This window comes from Eulemur rufifrons, chromosome 2 (assembly GCF_041146395.1).
Source record: "Eulemur rufifrons isolate Redbay chromosome 2, OSU_ERuf_1, whole genome shotgun sequence".
NCBI classification, from domain to species: domain Eukaryota; kingdom Metazoa; phylum Chordata; class Mammalia; order Primates; family Lemuridae; genus Eulemur; species Eulemur rufifrons.
In genome coordinates this window covers 103355112-103370591 of record NC_090984.1, presented here as the reverse complement: position 1 = coordinate 103370591, position 15480 = coordinate 103355112, and the positions used below count along the sequence as shown (strand labels likewise).

At 43.3% G+C, this 15480-nt stretch overlaps 1 protein-coding gene across 2 annotated transcripts in view; it reads left to right on the top strand.

The window, feature by feature from the left end:
• Nucleotides 1–4110, top strand: part of TMED8 (transmembrane p24 trafficking protein family member 8) — a 30301-nt gene extending 26191 nt beyond the window's left edge. The window contains exons 4-6 of one of the 2 annotated variants that reach the window (XM_069465162.1): nt 868–994; nt 1208–1513; nt 3318–4110. In XM_069465162.1, coding sequence (XP_069321263.1) covers nt 868–994; nt 1208–1513; nt 3318–3535 — 651 coding nt within the window. In that variant the 3' untranslated portion in view covers nt 3536–4110. Of the gene's footprint in view, nt 1–852; nt 995–1207; nt 1514–3317 lie in introns of both variants that reach the window. The other variant, XM_069465161.1, reaches the window with a different exon arrangement.
• The last annotated feature ends 11370 nt before the right edge of the window (nt 4111–15480 follow it).

Sequence of the window (15480 nt, the reverse complement as noted above, 5' to 3'; positions counted from 1 at the left end):
GGAGAAGGGACAGGAAATAAAGGCATAATAACATGAAACCAGGAACACTAATCTGAGTGATTTGAAGGGACACCCACCAGGGAGAGATAGCAGGCTCCTGCATGGGTTAGCAGGGGCTTTGAGTATCAAATGCCATTTGTATTCTTCCATGCAGGTCTGACATGGAAGTACATCTGACAGCAAATGGACTATGTAAATGCAAGTCCTGGGGATAGTCTAAGGTGAAATTGTGATTATTTATAGAACCTTGTTAGTGACATAGAGGCTGAGACAACCTGTAGCCTGAGGTGGGCCATGGATGAGAGAGGGAGAGGGAGAGAGAGAGAGAGAGACACTATAAACCAGATTCTCTCTCTGCAGTGCCTTGGAGAATTGATTGACAGTGATGTAGAAGTAACCCTTGAGTGGGAATTGCAGCAGGAGGATGTGTGGCAGAGTGGGAGTTGAACTAAACCACAGGTGCAAGAGCTGTCATGAGAGGAGCCACGGGGAGGTACTGTGCAGGTGAGGCGAGACCAAGGCAAGGCCCAGAAACACCACTGGTACAAAAGGTAGTAGCAAGCTGGGAGTATTTTTGTGGGCCAGGATTTTATAAAGGATCTGTAGTGGGAAAGGTGCTAAAGGTAGAAAAGAACAAGAAAGAATCTTTAAACTAGAGAACATTTTGGCAGCATTAAAAAAATTAGTAGGATTTATTAGCAACTTGTACTTGGAAGAAAGAGAAGGAACGTTGACTAGCATGTGAAGCTTTGAGTTGGGCTAGTAGAGGTGATAGAACGGGGAGCGGGGAGGCAGTCTTCATTTGGAAAAGGGCTAATTGGAATCTGCCACTCTAATATGTCCTTTAACCAGAATTCTGTTGTACAGATGGCCAAGTATCAAGTTCCACAACGGTCTGGGGACATTGTGATGATCCAGTCTGAGCATACAGGAGCTATAGATGTTCTTTCAGCTGATATGGAATCTGCAGATCTTCTGGGGGACCACAGGAAAGGTGAGTCCTTTGGGAGTATAGAACATGGAATTTTTGTTTCCAATAGATATGTAAAGAAAGACAGGCAGCAGAAGGAACATAAGAAAATGACTTGTGAAAGGAAGTCAGAGAAGCCAGTAGAAAAAGTGTCTTTGTGTCAGCCTCCCCAGCAAAATGGCAGATGTGTCAGCACTTCCTTGTGGTTTCTCAGTAGTAAGCTGCCTGTCTTTTCAGTCTCACCACCTCTGATGGCTCCTCCATGCATCTGGACGTTTTCCAAGGTGAAGGAATTCAAAAGCAAGTTGGGCAAAGAAAAGAACAGCCGTCTGGTGGTGAAGCGGGGCGAGGTGGTGACCATCCGGGTACCTACCCACCCAGAGGGGAAGCGTGTCTGCTGGGAGTTTGCAACTGACGACTATGACATTGGCTTTGGAGTTTATTTTGACTGGACCCCTGTAACCAGCACTGACATAACTGTGCAGGTCAGTGATTCCAGTGAGGATGAGGATGAAGAAGAGGAAGAGGAGGAGGAGATTGAAGGTAAATTTAAGTTAAACATAACTTATAATTTCCTTTTTTGGCTCAACCTAATTTCTGGTGACCACTTCCTGGGTTGTACTAGTCATCTTCTTCCTTGGAATGCAGTTGAGGAATCCAGCAGCATTGTGGGTGAGGAATTCAGCATCATAAGCTCAGTTGAGTGGTGCAGGCCAAAGTCAGACCCTCAGAGAACATTCTGGTGGGGTTGGTATTGATGCCTTATTTGAAAGCTTCTTTTCCTTTAATCAGTATGTCATTGTTTTCCCAACATCTTGGGGACAGAGATGGGGTGGGGGCAAGGAGGGGGTGAGTCAGTCCTGCTGGCTAGAGAGGCAGGGTTTTTCAGATTGCATACGAACCCGAGATTATATTTCTCTCTTACTTTTGGGATATTTATTGTTGGCCTGGAACCGAACCGACTGATTATAATTTGCTAAAGGTCTCCATTCCCTCCCTACTCCAAACTTTCTTAGCTGGCTGACTACTGGCCAATTCTTTACTTCATGCCCAGAGCAATTTTAAAAGTGTTTTCTGTGCTCCACTCCAGTTACACTCAGGATGTCTACTCAGGGATGACCCAGAGGCATTTTTGGGGGTACTGTAAGAATAGGTTCTAACCATTGGTCTTATTCCTTGATTTTTTTTTTTTATATAATCTTAAAAGCAATCCCCTATCATTTGAGCCCAGGAGTTCGAGGTTACAGTGAGCTATTACTGTGTCACTGCACTCCAGCCTGGGTTACAGAGCAAGACCCCAACTCTAAATATAAAATAAAATAAAAATCAATCCCTTAATTTGCTTCTTCATAGAAAAGCAAGTCTGGGCCAGGTGAGGTAGCTCACACCTGTGATCCTAGCACTCTGGGAGGCCAAGGCAGGAGGATTGCTTGAGGCCAGGAATTCAAGACCAGCCTGAGCAAGAGCAAGACCCCATCTCTACAAAAAAATAGAAAAATTAGCTGGGAGTGGTGGCATATGCCTGTAGTCCCAGCTACTCGGGAGGCTGAGGCAGGAGGGTCGCTTGAGCCTGGAAGTAAGAGGCTGCAGAGAGCTATGATGGTGCCAGTGCACTGTAGTCCAGGTGACAGAGCAAGATCTGTCTCAAAAAAAAGGAAAGAAAAATTAGCTGGGCATAGTAGTGCATGCCTATAGTGCCAGCAACTTGGGAGGGTCGCTTGACCCCAGAAGTTTGAGGTTGCAGTGAACTATGATGATGCCATTGCACTGTATCCTGGGTGACAGTGAGACTCTGTCTCAAAAAAAAAGAAAAGCAAGTCTTCCGGGAAATCTACAGGTGTTTAGAAAAGAGGAGAACCTCATATCTTATTTGGTACTTTTAGGAAGCCTAGTAGAAGCATTAGGGTCACTCTATACAGCATGTTTATCTGCATTTCCTACTTCTGTTAGCTAGTCTTTTTACCTATTGAATGAAAGCATGTCAAGGTATTTCCTTCTAAATATCTCTTTCTCCCCTCAGAAATGTCCAGATACTTCTGGAACTAGGAAGGCTCCTATCAGGCTAAGTCATTGCTTCGCAATGGAGACATTATTGGCATTTCTTTGTTGTGTAGATATTATCCTGATTTTAGCACTCTTGGACCCTTGGGTACTAAATGCCAATATCCTCTAGCAGTCAGTGTGATGACCAAAAGATCACTAGACATTTTCACATGCCTTTAGGAGGGCAGTAGCTTCTCCCTGTCGTGAAAGCCACTGGGTTACCTGGTCCTTCTTCTCACCTTCAGGTAGGACTTGTTCGGTCTCTCAACTCATATCCAAACACTCTGCCATTTTGCTCATGCAGAACCTGTTCCAGTTGGAGATGTGGAGAGAGGCTCCAGGAGCTCCCTGCGGGGTCGCTATGGGGAAGTCATGCCTGTGTACCGGCGGGACAGCCACCGAGATGTGCAGGCTGGCAGCCATGACTACCCTGGTGAGGGTATCTACCTGCTCAAGTTCGACAACTCCTACTCCCTGCTGCGTAACAAGACTCTCTACTTCCACATCTACTACACTAGCTGAAGGACTGCTGGGACAGGGGGCAGGCTGTATTTGCTGGCTGAAGCAGGCTGCCAGCTGGTGCCTCTTATTTGGGATAGGCAAGAGCTAATAGTTCAGTGTGAGGCTCCTGAGCCTCCTGGCCTGTCTGGCATGCCTGACTGTCGACCTTACGTTGTAGCTTTTTCCCCTTCTTGGCTTCTGCAGATGGTGGTGTAGTACCCCTGTTCTGTGGTCCCTGACTCACGCTCTTCTTGCTTCAGACTCCAGCAAAATCCCTCTGTGAAGGCACCTATCAGCCACGAGCCTAAAAGGAAGTAGAATGTTGTCTTTTAAAAATAGATTTGTTTTGGTACAAGGTTTATCATTCAGATTGCTGCTGTCTCCTCCCCCAGAGCTCTTACTGCTGATGCATTTAATAGTACCCACTCTCTTTACTTTTTGAGGTGCCAGAAGAGGGAAAAGCACATTGTCCGTGAAGGAGCCCAGTTTTTTGGATGGAGAAAGCTCTGTCCAGCCTCTTACCACTGCCATATTCCTGCCTGCTGGTTATTCTTGGTCTCTGCGTAGGCTGGGAGACCTCACTGCCTTTGGGGGGATATTATTATTCCTGGTGGTTAGACTTCTCCTCTTTTCTCTTTCCTAAGTCTTTGTTTTTGCCATTACAGCAAGAACTTTCATGCAATCTAAAGTGATGATCAATGTAACCTAAGATCTTCTGGGAAGAAAAACCACCTCTATTACTTCTTGTTCCAAGAGCTAGTATCCCTTCCCATGGGGACTGGTGGTCAAAGCAGACAGGGTAGAAATTAGGTCCTGAGTTGATCTCAGAACCTACATCTTTGAAAGTCGTGTTATTAATTAAATTTTTTTTTGTATAATCAAAGAGGGACGGGTATCATTAGTGAGAGAAGACTTTTAAAAAAACACTCCGGATTCCCCACCACTTTTTTTTGTCTTTAGAGTAGGAGTGTCATTTAGAAATTTTGTTTTGGAACCAAATGCAGTGAAATCCAATCAGGTTTCCAGAGTTTCTGGATTTAGGTTTCTTGCATTGAGGGCTTAAAGCTTTTGGTGTTCAAAGTCCCTTAGGAAAGATGATAATGAAGCTTCACTGTTGCTGCTGATTGTATTTGTTCTTTACTGACCAAAGCTTGCATTTCCCTGGTGACAGCCTTTCCCGTTCTACTAACCCTGAGGCCCAGGGGGGCCACGTAGTGCAGGTGGTGCTGCAGCCAGTGGTCACCAGAGCACCAGGTGCCAGGCCTCAGGTGCAAAGGAGAATGAAATGAGACGGGACCTCAGCAGTCGTCTGTCCCTTCTTGTTTCTTAGTCCTTAGTCTGTTGCTGCCTTCGGATTTTGAAGAATAATTAGATTTATTTATTACTTTATTTATTTATTTTTTTTAGCACATTTCATTTTGCCTTTGAAACAGTTTCCGTCTGTTTCTCGGAAGGCTTCCCATCTGTTCTGAGCCACTGAGGGCACCTCTTTCTTCTATGGAGTTAAAGATAACAATTTTCAGAGAATTTGGGAAGTGATAATGTTCCATTCCTGCAGGTCAGTCCTGTGATGCCTGGGGAGGAATCTGTGCCTTCGGAGAGGGGGGATGCCAATCTCCCCTGTGTTTAGGGTGCAGCTCAACATTCCCTGGGAGGAATTCTAAGTTGTGAGGGATCTGCCCATTCACTGGGGACTGAGAGCAGAGGAATTGCCTGGCCAATCAGAGATAGCCTGTGATTCCAGGATTTCAAAGTCCTTTATCTCCTCTAAGGAGTCACCTTTTGCATGATGCGTCGTCCTTTGGCTCACTCCTTCATTGTGCGGATGCCTCGCACCATGCCTCTCCTCCCCACAGCATCAGTAACTCGAAGAACAGGACTCCCCCAGCAGGTCTGCAGTAGCATCTGCATCACGAAGGGCAATAGATCCTGCCCCTTCCCCTGGGAGCAAAGCCCTAAGTAGGAGAGGATGCTGTGGATTGCTATAGCATTCCCATTCTCTGAGCAGCGTCATACCTCCATTATTTTATATTTGCAAATGCATTTTGTAGAGGATTACATTGGCCAAAATTTCTATACCTTGTAAGAAGTTATTTTAGTGACTGTCTATTCAGATAGTGAAAGGCAAACTTGCCGTGCATTATCCCATCAGATGGCTGAGCTTTCATCACTGAAGTTGATCATGCCTTAGCTAATTGAATATAATCTTTGTAAAATAATTTTCTACTAAGCTGTTTTCTAGTCAGCTAAAGGCTTGTTTATTTTTCCTGTTTATTATTAACTTCTGACTTTTCTCTCAAAATGAAGCTGTCAGGCCATACATAACAAATTCCCAAGGATAACACTTATTATTTATCATTTGATTTTGCCATGAAATTTTCTTTGCTTATTTTCCTTGCAATTCTACTTCTGTTGCATCAGGGAAGCCTGAGGGACTTGTTGCCCTTGCCTCTGTGTGCCTGTTACTGTCTGGTCACTTTTCAAGTCCTGGGTATTGTTACATTTCATTTAATACTGGTTTCTTTGTTCTATTATCACAAAATAACTAAATGAAGATATTTGCACTAATTAATTCATTATTCTCATATTAAATTTCTGAAATAACTGAACTTTAGGGACAAAATCTTATACTGAAGCACAGGTAATTACTGAGAACTCAGAGCCCAGCAAATTCTAAGAGGTGGTCATTTCCTCAGTCCCTCCCTGTCCAAGTTTATGGAACCAAACAATGAAATGAAAAGCATTTGCTTTCACCCTCACCCTGTTCTCTAGAACACAAAAAATATTAACAAACAATTGAAAGAAAGTGCTGCATAGTAGGGGAGAGATTGGAATTCTCTATACAGAATGGCCAAGTTCGTCAATTTCTTCAGTTTATTTAGTTTTATGATTTTGTTGAGAGATAGGGCTTTTAGAAAGGAAGTGTTTTTTTTTCCAGTGTTTTATTGTGAAAAATATTCAGCAAAGAGAAAACTTAAAAAGAAATATAAACACACACCCACCTCACATCGATTTTAAAATTATAAACTGCCAATGTTTAAACAAAGATGATGCTAACATTCTGTTCCTTTTTACAAGTGTCTAATTAGAGAATGTTCCCTACACAGACAATATCAGTACTGCTATGTCAGAGAGCCCCTGATTTTTAGCAGACCTGTTTCATTCAACATGGGTTACCTAGGAGGTGGTCTTCAATTTTTTGGTCTCCATCTTTCAGAACTCCTGCTGTATTTCCCTCTTCCCTCAGGCTGTGATTTCTGCTACTTTCCTCTCTAACTGGTACGTCAACGTGAGGGTAATTGAGAAGCTGCTCTGGAAGGACTCTATTCTAATCTCTTGCTTTTTGACTCATCCTCAGGACTATGAAATTAAAACTCAATCCTCAGAAAACATGTAGCTTTATAATAGAAGTGGGTAACAACTTGAAATTAGACCTTTCATAGTTATTTTTTTCTTAATGAATTAATTCATGCACTTTAAAAAGTATTTTTGTCTGTTATTTAGGAAAGAAAAACTCAGACTTTTAAGAAAGTATATATTGTCCCATGATAATATGTGTATGGAAGAGTTAAATCTGAAATCTGTCTTATATTAATCAGTGGGATTAGATATTACCATAAAATTTATAACCTATAGAAAATATCTAAGTTTTTGAAGAACCCTACCCAGTGCTTCTTGGAGAGAATTAGGTAAAACCTAAACCCTAAAGTCTGTTTTTATATTTATTTTTTAAGACCATTCTCTGCAAAAGGTTGCCTTTTAACTCCAGAGTCTGTGGTTCTAAGGTGTAGAATTGAATGACTCTAACATTTACATAAAAGACTTGCTTTAGGGGAGTGGGAGGGGGGATGAGTTAAACAGTTTTGTGCTACTTGGGAACTGTCTATTTAAATTGATGGTAAGGAGTGAAAACAGAATAAAATTAGGGGGTGGAGGTGGGGGTATGGGGGAGAGGAGAGCAAAGCTGGAATTTTGCTCAGAAATCACTGCTCCCTATGTAGTGTTGCATAATCCTTGTTTGAACCAGGAAAGCCACACAAAATCCCTCCTGTTTGAATTCCTTGTCTCTAAGCTAAGAAAACACAATTTATTGCCTAAAGCCTGTGGATAGTGGGGCTCATTTACAAATAGTCATTCCTCACAATTTAAGTCCAAAAGGCAAGACACTGGCTTGGACATTATTTGTAGTCCTGGTCACAATTGATCTGATTTCCATTGTATATACCTTGATTTCTTTTAGGCCCCAAACATATGGACCAGAATTAATGTCGTGGCTTTTCTTCATTCTAAGACCTGATGAAAAGGTGCCCTAGAAATATAGAGATACATGCTTCTCTATTAAATTCCATGGTTTTCTGTTATTTTAAGCAGTTAGTTTTGGCTTATCTGGGAGTAAAATAATATATATGAAATGACTTCCAGAGGACAAAGTGTATTTTCTAAAATTCTGATAAATGGTCATGAACCATTCTAAAGTTTTAGTGTGAAATATACAGCATATAATATTCCTGAAGAGCCCTTAATTTGCAGTTTAAGGGGCTCTCTTCCTGAACTGTCTTCATCATTCAGGGTTGAAAAGCCTAGTCTGTAAAATTCTGTGCTATTGATTGTTATTGTTGCTTCTTAGTTTCAGGCCAAGAATAATCTGGAAAACATTATCTTAATTCCTTCTGTCATGTCCTAAACAGTACATTTTACTAAGCAATTCCATGTTAAAAACTATATTCGTATCTAATTCTGAGATTATTATCCCATAAGTGAATTAGCTTTCATTTAATCAAGCTCAATTATTTCCATTTAGCCATGTTAAAGAGCAAGTAAAGTCTGGAGAAAGCAATCCTGTAACCCATGAGTCCGGTGTACCCATTTTCCCTTAATAATAATGGGAAGTGAGCTAGGCAAGGTGGTGCGCGCCTATGGTCCCAGCTACTTGGGAGGCTGAGGTGGAAGGATCACGTGAGCCCAGGATTTCTAGGCCAGCCTGTGCAACGTAGTGAGACGCTGTCTCTAAAAATAAATAACTGATTAAATGAATAAATAAATAATGGGAAGTGTTTTGAAATTCCCAAAAGAAAGCTGCTTTGTAATCCAAGTGATGGGCTATAAGAAAGCCAGATTTTGGGTAAGGATAATTGGAATACAGAGAGGTGCCTGAAGATTTCCTAAACTATTTTATGCCAGTTAGCTTATATTTCTGAAGGGCCTTCTTTGGTGCCATGCATTCAGATGAATCAGTTGACTGAAAGATGATCATGTTTTCGTGGTAGATATTTAAGCAATTGGCAACCATGAAGACATTCTTTCCTTACTGTTCTATATCATGCACTGATGCTGACATTACAAAAAGGGGTCTAGAAGGGAAACCATGTCACTATTTTGTCTTTGTCTTTAAAATACAAACATATTCCAGCTAATCATTTATTATAGTCAACTTGTTTTATGTGTTTCCCTATCATGAGAAATGCTGTCAGTGTCTCATGTCCTATGATTTCTAAGTTAAAGAGCTCTGTACCAAATTGTTACTTAATTCTATGTCCTGCTGAGTGGTTTTCTTTTAAAATATCATATTTTATCACCTTGTGGCACTGAACGTGTTGCCGTGGTACACTGATGATCCTGAGCTATGGTTCTTTAAATAGCTGGGTTATTCTGTTTTTATATTATGTAACAGTTTTGTGATGCTTTTGTGCATTCTTTGTCTTCTCTTCCAAGTTTTGAAATCTGTCATAAATAAACTTTTTCACTATGCACCTGGAACAACTGAGTTATATCTTAATGAACCTGATTTACATTTTAAATTCTTTGTCTTTTATCTCTCCTCTTCCTCTTAAAAAGTATTCAATAAATCCATATAAGTTACTTATAATTGATTAGAATCATAAAAATTAAGAGAAATTACAAATTAAGAAAAAGTTAAGAATAAGATTAATAATCTTTCATCTGCATTTAAATTCATGTAGAATATTATGAATGGGGTGCTGGGTTTGGAAAAATTGGGTTTCTAGTGATGATTAATAAATTGAACATTGAGTTTTATGTCGGTATTTGGTCCCCAGGAATGCTCGTTTTCCCATGAACATACTCTGTTCCAATTTGGAACAAGTACTTTGGATACCAGACTAATCATTAACATAATCTGAGTGATATTAATTGAGCTTATTTTCATTTACGAAAATGACACCGTAACCTATCTTTGACATCTTTTAAAACACTGCCTCTCCACATGCCTGGTGTCTGCTAAAGAATGAGAGAACTTACATCTGAGCAGGGAGGGGTACCATTTAAATATTTTCTTCAGTGATAGCTGTGATTCTAAGATAAACCTGTTAGATCATTCTCTGCTTTCCTTTGTAACATATTTTAGAGCCTGAAGCATAAAGGAGGAAGGGATCTGAAATAATTGTGAGTTAAATTAATGTAATCTTCCCGCTCAACTACACCACAGCTAACAATAAAAAGCCCAGGCAGATTACATGTAGCTAGGGATCATTAATGATTCATGTTTGGTTATGCTGAATATAGTATGTCACTGCTAACACATAGTATATCTAAGATTATTTTTTGACTTCAAAAAGCACTCCTATCTGTCATATCATTGACCTTGACATAGCTCAGGATTATATAAGACAGCTTCCAAATTGCAGCTCTTGACATTCAGCTTTGATGTTAACACGTGTAGTCCTGGCTTAAACTCAGCAGTTTCGTTCTAAGTATAATACGTAGCTCTAAGTATTCTCCCAAAGTAGAATGATGCTTGCTGTGACCTTGGAATCAAAAGCTAAATAAGTTATGTTTAAAAGTTAGAGCTGGATGCGGTGGCATATGCCTGTAGTCCTAGCTACTCAGGAGGCTGAGGCAGGAGGTTCCCTTGAGCCCAGGAGTTCAAGACCAGCCAGGGCAACATAGCAAGATGCTGGCTCTTGAAAAAAAAAAAAAGGAGGAGCCAATGAGTGTTTATCCAGATTTCTTTGAAACAAAAATCCTGTATTTTTTGCTTTGTTGTTAAAGTATTTCCTCACAGCAGCTCCCTCCTGCTTTCCTCCTCTGAAGTATAGAGTTGGAAGACCTTTCGAATCTAATTACCAGTGTCCAGCCACTCCCACGCTAGGCAGACAGCGTATCAGGATCAGGTGTCTGCTGGTTGTCTCTCACAGGTCTGGCAACTGATGCAGAAACAAGGACTTGACTTTTTGAGAGAAGCCCCTACTGGAAAATGTCCCCCCAAAAGGTAATGGTCTTTCTTATGGTTTGAATGTTTACGTCTCCTCCAAAATTCATGCTGAAACTTAATCCTCAATGCAACAGTATTACGGTGTGGGGCCTTTAGGAGGTGATTAGACCATGAACGCTCTGCCCTTGTGAATAGATGAGTAAGGACTAGCCCTTTTGCCCTCCCGTCCCTTTTGCCGCATGAGGACACAGCGTTCAAGGCACCATCTTGGAAACAGAGACTAGGCTCCCACCAGACACTGAACCAGCTGCTGCCTTGATCTTGGACTTCCCAGCCTTCAGATTGGTGAGAAAATAAATATTTGTTCTTCATAAACTACTCAGTCTCAGGTATTTTGTTATAGCAGCACAAGACTTGGATTGGGAGGTACATGTGACCTCTGAAGATAAGAATTTATTTACAGACTTGAGGAAGTTGCAGAGAAGGGAGTTTTCAAAACTGTTTATAGAAGCTTAATTATCACTAAGCCTTGGAGCCATTTTGTCTGACCTCTAAGGAAAAATCTATACATCTAGGGAAGTATTTGCTCCTTCATGATCTTCTAGGGCCCCCAAAAGAGGAGTTACAGGAGGATAGGAGACAGACATTCAGGGAGGGGTGGGAAAGGGTAGCCAGCCACAGTTGTACAAGGACATCTTTCAATTTAACACGTGTTTATGGAGCAAGGCTGGTCAGATTGCATGGTATTGGGATGGATAATGGAGGTAGATCAGGAGCCCAGCCCTAGAGGAGCTTGAGGGAATTCTGTCATGCTGGGAAGATGGTTTAGAAGTGCTACATTCCTTTACTCCCTGGCCCACAGCCAAGTTCCTCTGAGAATAGAGAAGGGGTTATCCTCTCTCCCATGTAGCTAACCCCAGGTCCCTGGAGAAGGGTTCCCTGTGTGGTGGAGCCGAAACTGGGAAAATCTCAGGTCTCCACATTCCTGAACAGCAGGAGGGCAGCTGACCATGTTGATGACCTGGACTCCATGGAGGCCCAGGGCTGGAAACACAGGACAGCTTCACTCTGACTCAAAACTGCAGGCCTAGGGACCAGAGAGACTGTTCCTCCTGTCTCATGAGCTGTGGCCACCCAGTGAGGCCAGGACCTCTCTCACCCACTGCCTACCCTAAGCTCACTTTTTCCCCATCCCTCAGTTGATCCTGAGTGGAGGCTTCTTGAGGCCTGCCTTTTCTGCAGCCCTCCCAATTCCATCTCCCCAGCTGCCCTGCCTCCCTCACAGCCCCAGTCTCCAAAGCCCAGAGGAGACAGCAGAAAAGCTGTTGTAGGCCCTGGAGAGCTAAGGCCCTCTCCTTGGTTCTGGGTGAAGAGGGAGGCAAGAAGGTTCCCAGCCCTGGACTCGGGACCAGTTTGTATTGCTACAGACCATGTGGAAAGCTCCCATGTCATAGGTTCTAGCTTTAAAATACAAAAATCTCTTTTGCAAAGGCATCATGAGATAAGGAGATGGACTACTGTCCTCCTAAAGCCAATGTAGCTGAGAACCAGATGTCCTCTGGGTGGTGCACAAATGGATGGATCCCCACAAGAGCCCAGCACTTTCCAGGTGAGTCACCTCAAGGGAGTCAAGTGAATTTCTTTAGCTTGGACACATTTCTGTTTTTGTGGGGAAGCACAGGTGTGTCTGGGTTTGGGGGGAAACAAGATGAGGGAGGAGGGTGTGATGGTTAATTTCATGTGTCAACCTGACTAGGCCATCGGGTACCCAGCTTCGACATTATTCTGGGTGAGTCTGTGAGGCTGTTTCTCATGAGATCAGCATTTCAGTCAGTGGTCTTGGTAAACTGACTGCCCTCCCCAACGTGGGTGGGGATGATCCAGTCCACTGAGGGCCTGAATATAGAACAAAAGGTGGAGGAAGGAAGAGTCTGCCCCTTGTTTTCCTGCCTCACTGCTTGAGTGGGGCCATTCCATCTTCTCTGGACCTTGGATCAGGATTTCTACCATGGGCTTCCCTGGTTTTCAGGCCTTTGGACTTGACTGAATTACACCACCAGCTGTTTTGGGTCTTCGGTTTGCAGATGGCAGATTGTGGGGCTTCTTAGCCTCTGTAATCATGTGAGCCAATTCCAGCCACTCTGGCCTCTTGGTGCATTGTTGTCCTGGCTCTTTGGCCCCTTGCTTGGAAAATTTACAAGCAGGGCCAGTGCGACAGAGTGACCACAGACAGGAAGCAATTCCACACAAATAGCTTTTTTTTTTTTTTTTTTTTTGAGACAGAGTTGCCCGGGCTAGAGTGCCATGGCGTCAGCCTAGCCCACAGCAACCTCAAACTCCTGGGCTTAAGCGATCCTCCTGCCTCAGCCTCCTGAATAGCAGGGACTACAGGCATGTGCCACCATGCCCGGCTAATTTTTTCTATATATTTTTAGTTGTCCAGCTAATGTCTTTCTATTTTTAGTAGAGACGGGGTCTCGCTCTTGCTCATGCTGGTCTCGAACTCCTGACCTCGAGCGATCCTCCCGCCTCAGGCTCCCGGAGTGCTAGGATTACAGGCCTGAGCCACCACACCCGGCCACACACAAATAGCTTTCATTGTAGAAAAGAAGGGAGCTATGCAAAGCAAGAGTGTGTTCCAGAGGAACAGGTCAGTCCCCATGAGTGGAGAAAGATGTTGAGGACTCCCATGTGGTTTCCTTTTATTGGCCTGGCCTTGGGGAGGGCTTACAGGAGGTGTGGGATGCTACCAGATGATTGATACACAGGACTGACAAAGTTGCACCTCCACAGGTTTGTGCCTCAAAACCTCAAGTGCCTGCTCTTTGCAGGTGTTAGCTGCATTTTTCTGCAGTCCCCTTCCCCACCCAGCTTCTCCACCCCTAGGAACCACCCTCCTGGCCTGTATCTGCCACCTGCAGATTTGGTCCCTGCCTCGCAATTCCATATAGTAACTCAATCTCTCCCACCCCCAGTATATATCCTACTAGTTCTGTTTCTCTGGAGAGCTCTAATACAGAGGGCCCTCACAGAAATAGCACAGACTCCAAGATCTCTGGAGCTTCCACGCTGAGCACAGAGGAAGAGTCACAGCATCTGTTCCCTGCCCTCCCCACCCACCCAGGACTCACTTTCACATTTCTGATATGTTGAACACATATCAGAAAACTCCTATTGAACTATAGGACCATAACTATGGGAAAATATGTGAATGAGTTTTGTGCATTAGATAAGGGATGGTTTTTTATAATGTTTGATAATAGAGGCTATATCACCTCTTTTTTTGCCATCAGTTTTAGGATGGCTGATAGAGCCCCAGCTAAACAGAGTATTTTTTTTTTTTTTTTTACTAGGGCATCTCTTTATTTTAATATGAAGAAATCAAAATTTTTTTCATACATTCTTTTCTTTTTTTTTTTTTTTACTTCTTCTTATTGTTATGGGGGGATACAGAATTGCAGGTTACATACGTTGCCCATGTACCGCCTTTCCCCGCAAGTCAGAGCTCCAGGCATGTCTGTTCCCCAGGTAGTGCACATTGCACCCATCATGTAGGTATATATCCCTCCCTTCCCCACCCCCCCTTCCCATGTCAGCACCTTCAAGTGTTACCATTCCCCAAACTGCGCAATGCACTCATTGTGTAGGCATACCCCCATCCCCTCCCCCACCCCCCACCTCAGTCTGATATCCGATTGGTGTCGTTCCCAGATGTGTATTTAGGTGATGTTCAGGGAAACCAATTTTCTGGTGAGTACTAAACAGAATATTTTGATACTGTCTACTCTAGGAGGAGATGTCACCAAGCTGAATTATGTCAACTCCTAGAAGTCATCTTGGAACAGACAAGCAGAAAGGCAACAGATACACAAGGTTGAGTGGCAGAGTTAGAGCTGGTCAGTTACATTTTCAGGAGTAAATGTAGGGACATAAACTCAGGGAGAGCAGGGGACATGTCAGTCACACCTCTGTGGCAGTCACCTGGGAAGGCTCACTGCACATTGTTAAATTGAATGGAGGGAAGTGTAAGTCCATTACTAGCTGGAATAGGAGAGCCACCCAGGGGTGGGGAACCTGTGGCCTTGGGGCCACATGTGGCCTTCTGGATCCTTGAGTGTGACCTTTTGACTGAATCCAAATTTTACAGAACAAATCCTTTTAATACAAGAACTGGGCGCAGTGGCTCACGCTGGTAATCCTAGTACTCTGGGAGGCCGAGGTGGGAGGATAGCTCGAGGTCAGGAGTTCGAGACCAGCCTGAGCAAGAGTGAGACTCTCGTCTCTACAAAAAGTAGAAAAATTAGCTGGACAACAAAAATATGTAGAAAAAAATTAGCCGGGCATGGTGGTGCATGCCTGTAGTCCTAGCTACTCGGGAGGCTGAGGTAGTAGGATGGCTTGAGTCCAGGAGTTTGAGGTTGCTGTGAGCTAGGCTGATGCCACGGCACTCTAGCCCGGGCAACAGAGTGAGACTCTGTCTCAAAAAAAAAAAAAAAACCTCCAGTGCTGGAGTAGAACACTTTACAATGGTCCTGCTCCTAGCCCTGGGAGCTCAGCTGGCTACTTGATGTTTTCTTTCCTGCTTCCTATGTCTGTTCTCTCCCTGAGTCTTGTCTGATACTCTCGGGCAATCTTTTGGGTTTATTTCTCTTCCTTGCCCTTAAGTCTCAGGGGCCAGGCCTGCCACAGGGTGGGCAAGTGGCTGAATGACTTCCTCTACTAGTCCAGGCATGGGGGTAGGGTCCAGCTAGGGACAGCGTTCATCTTCCAGAACCCAGCTCAGTCTTAAACAAGA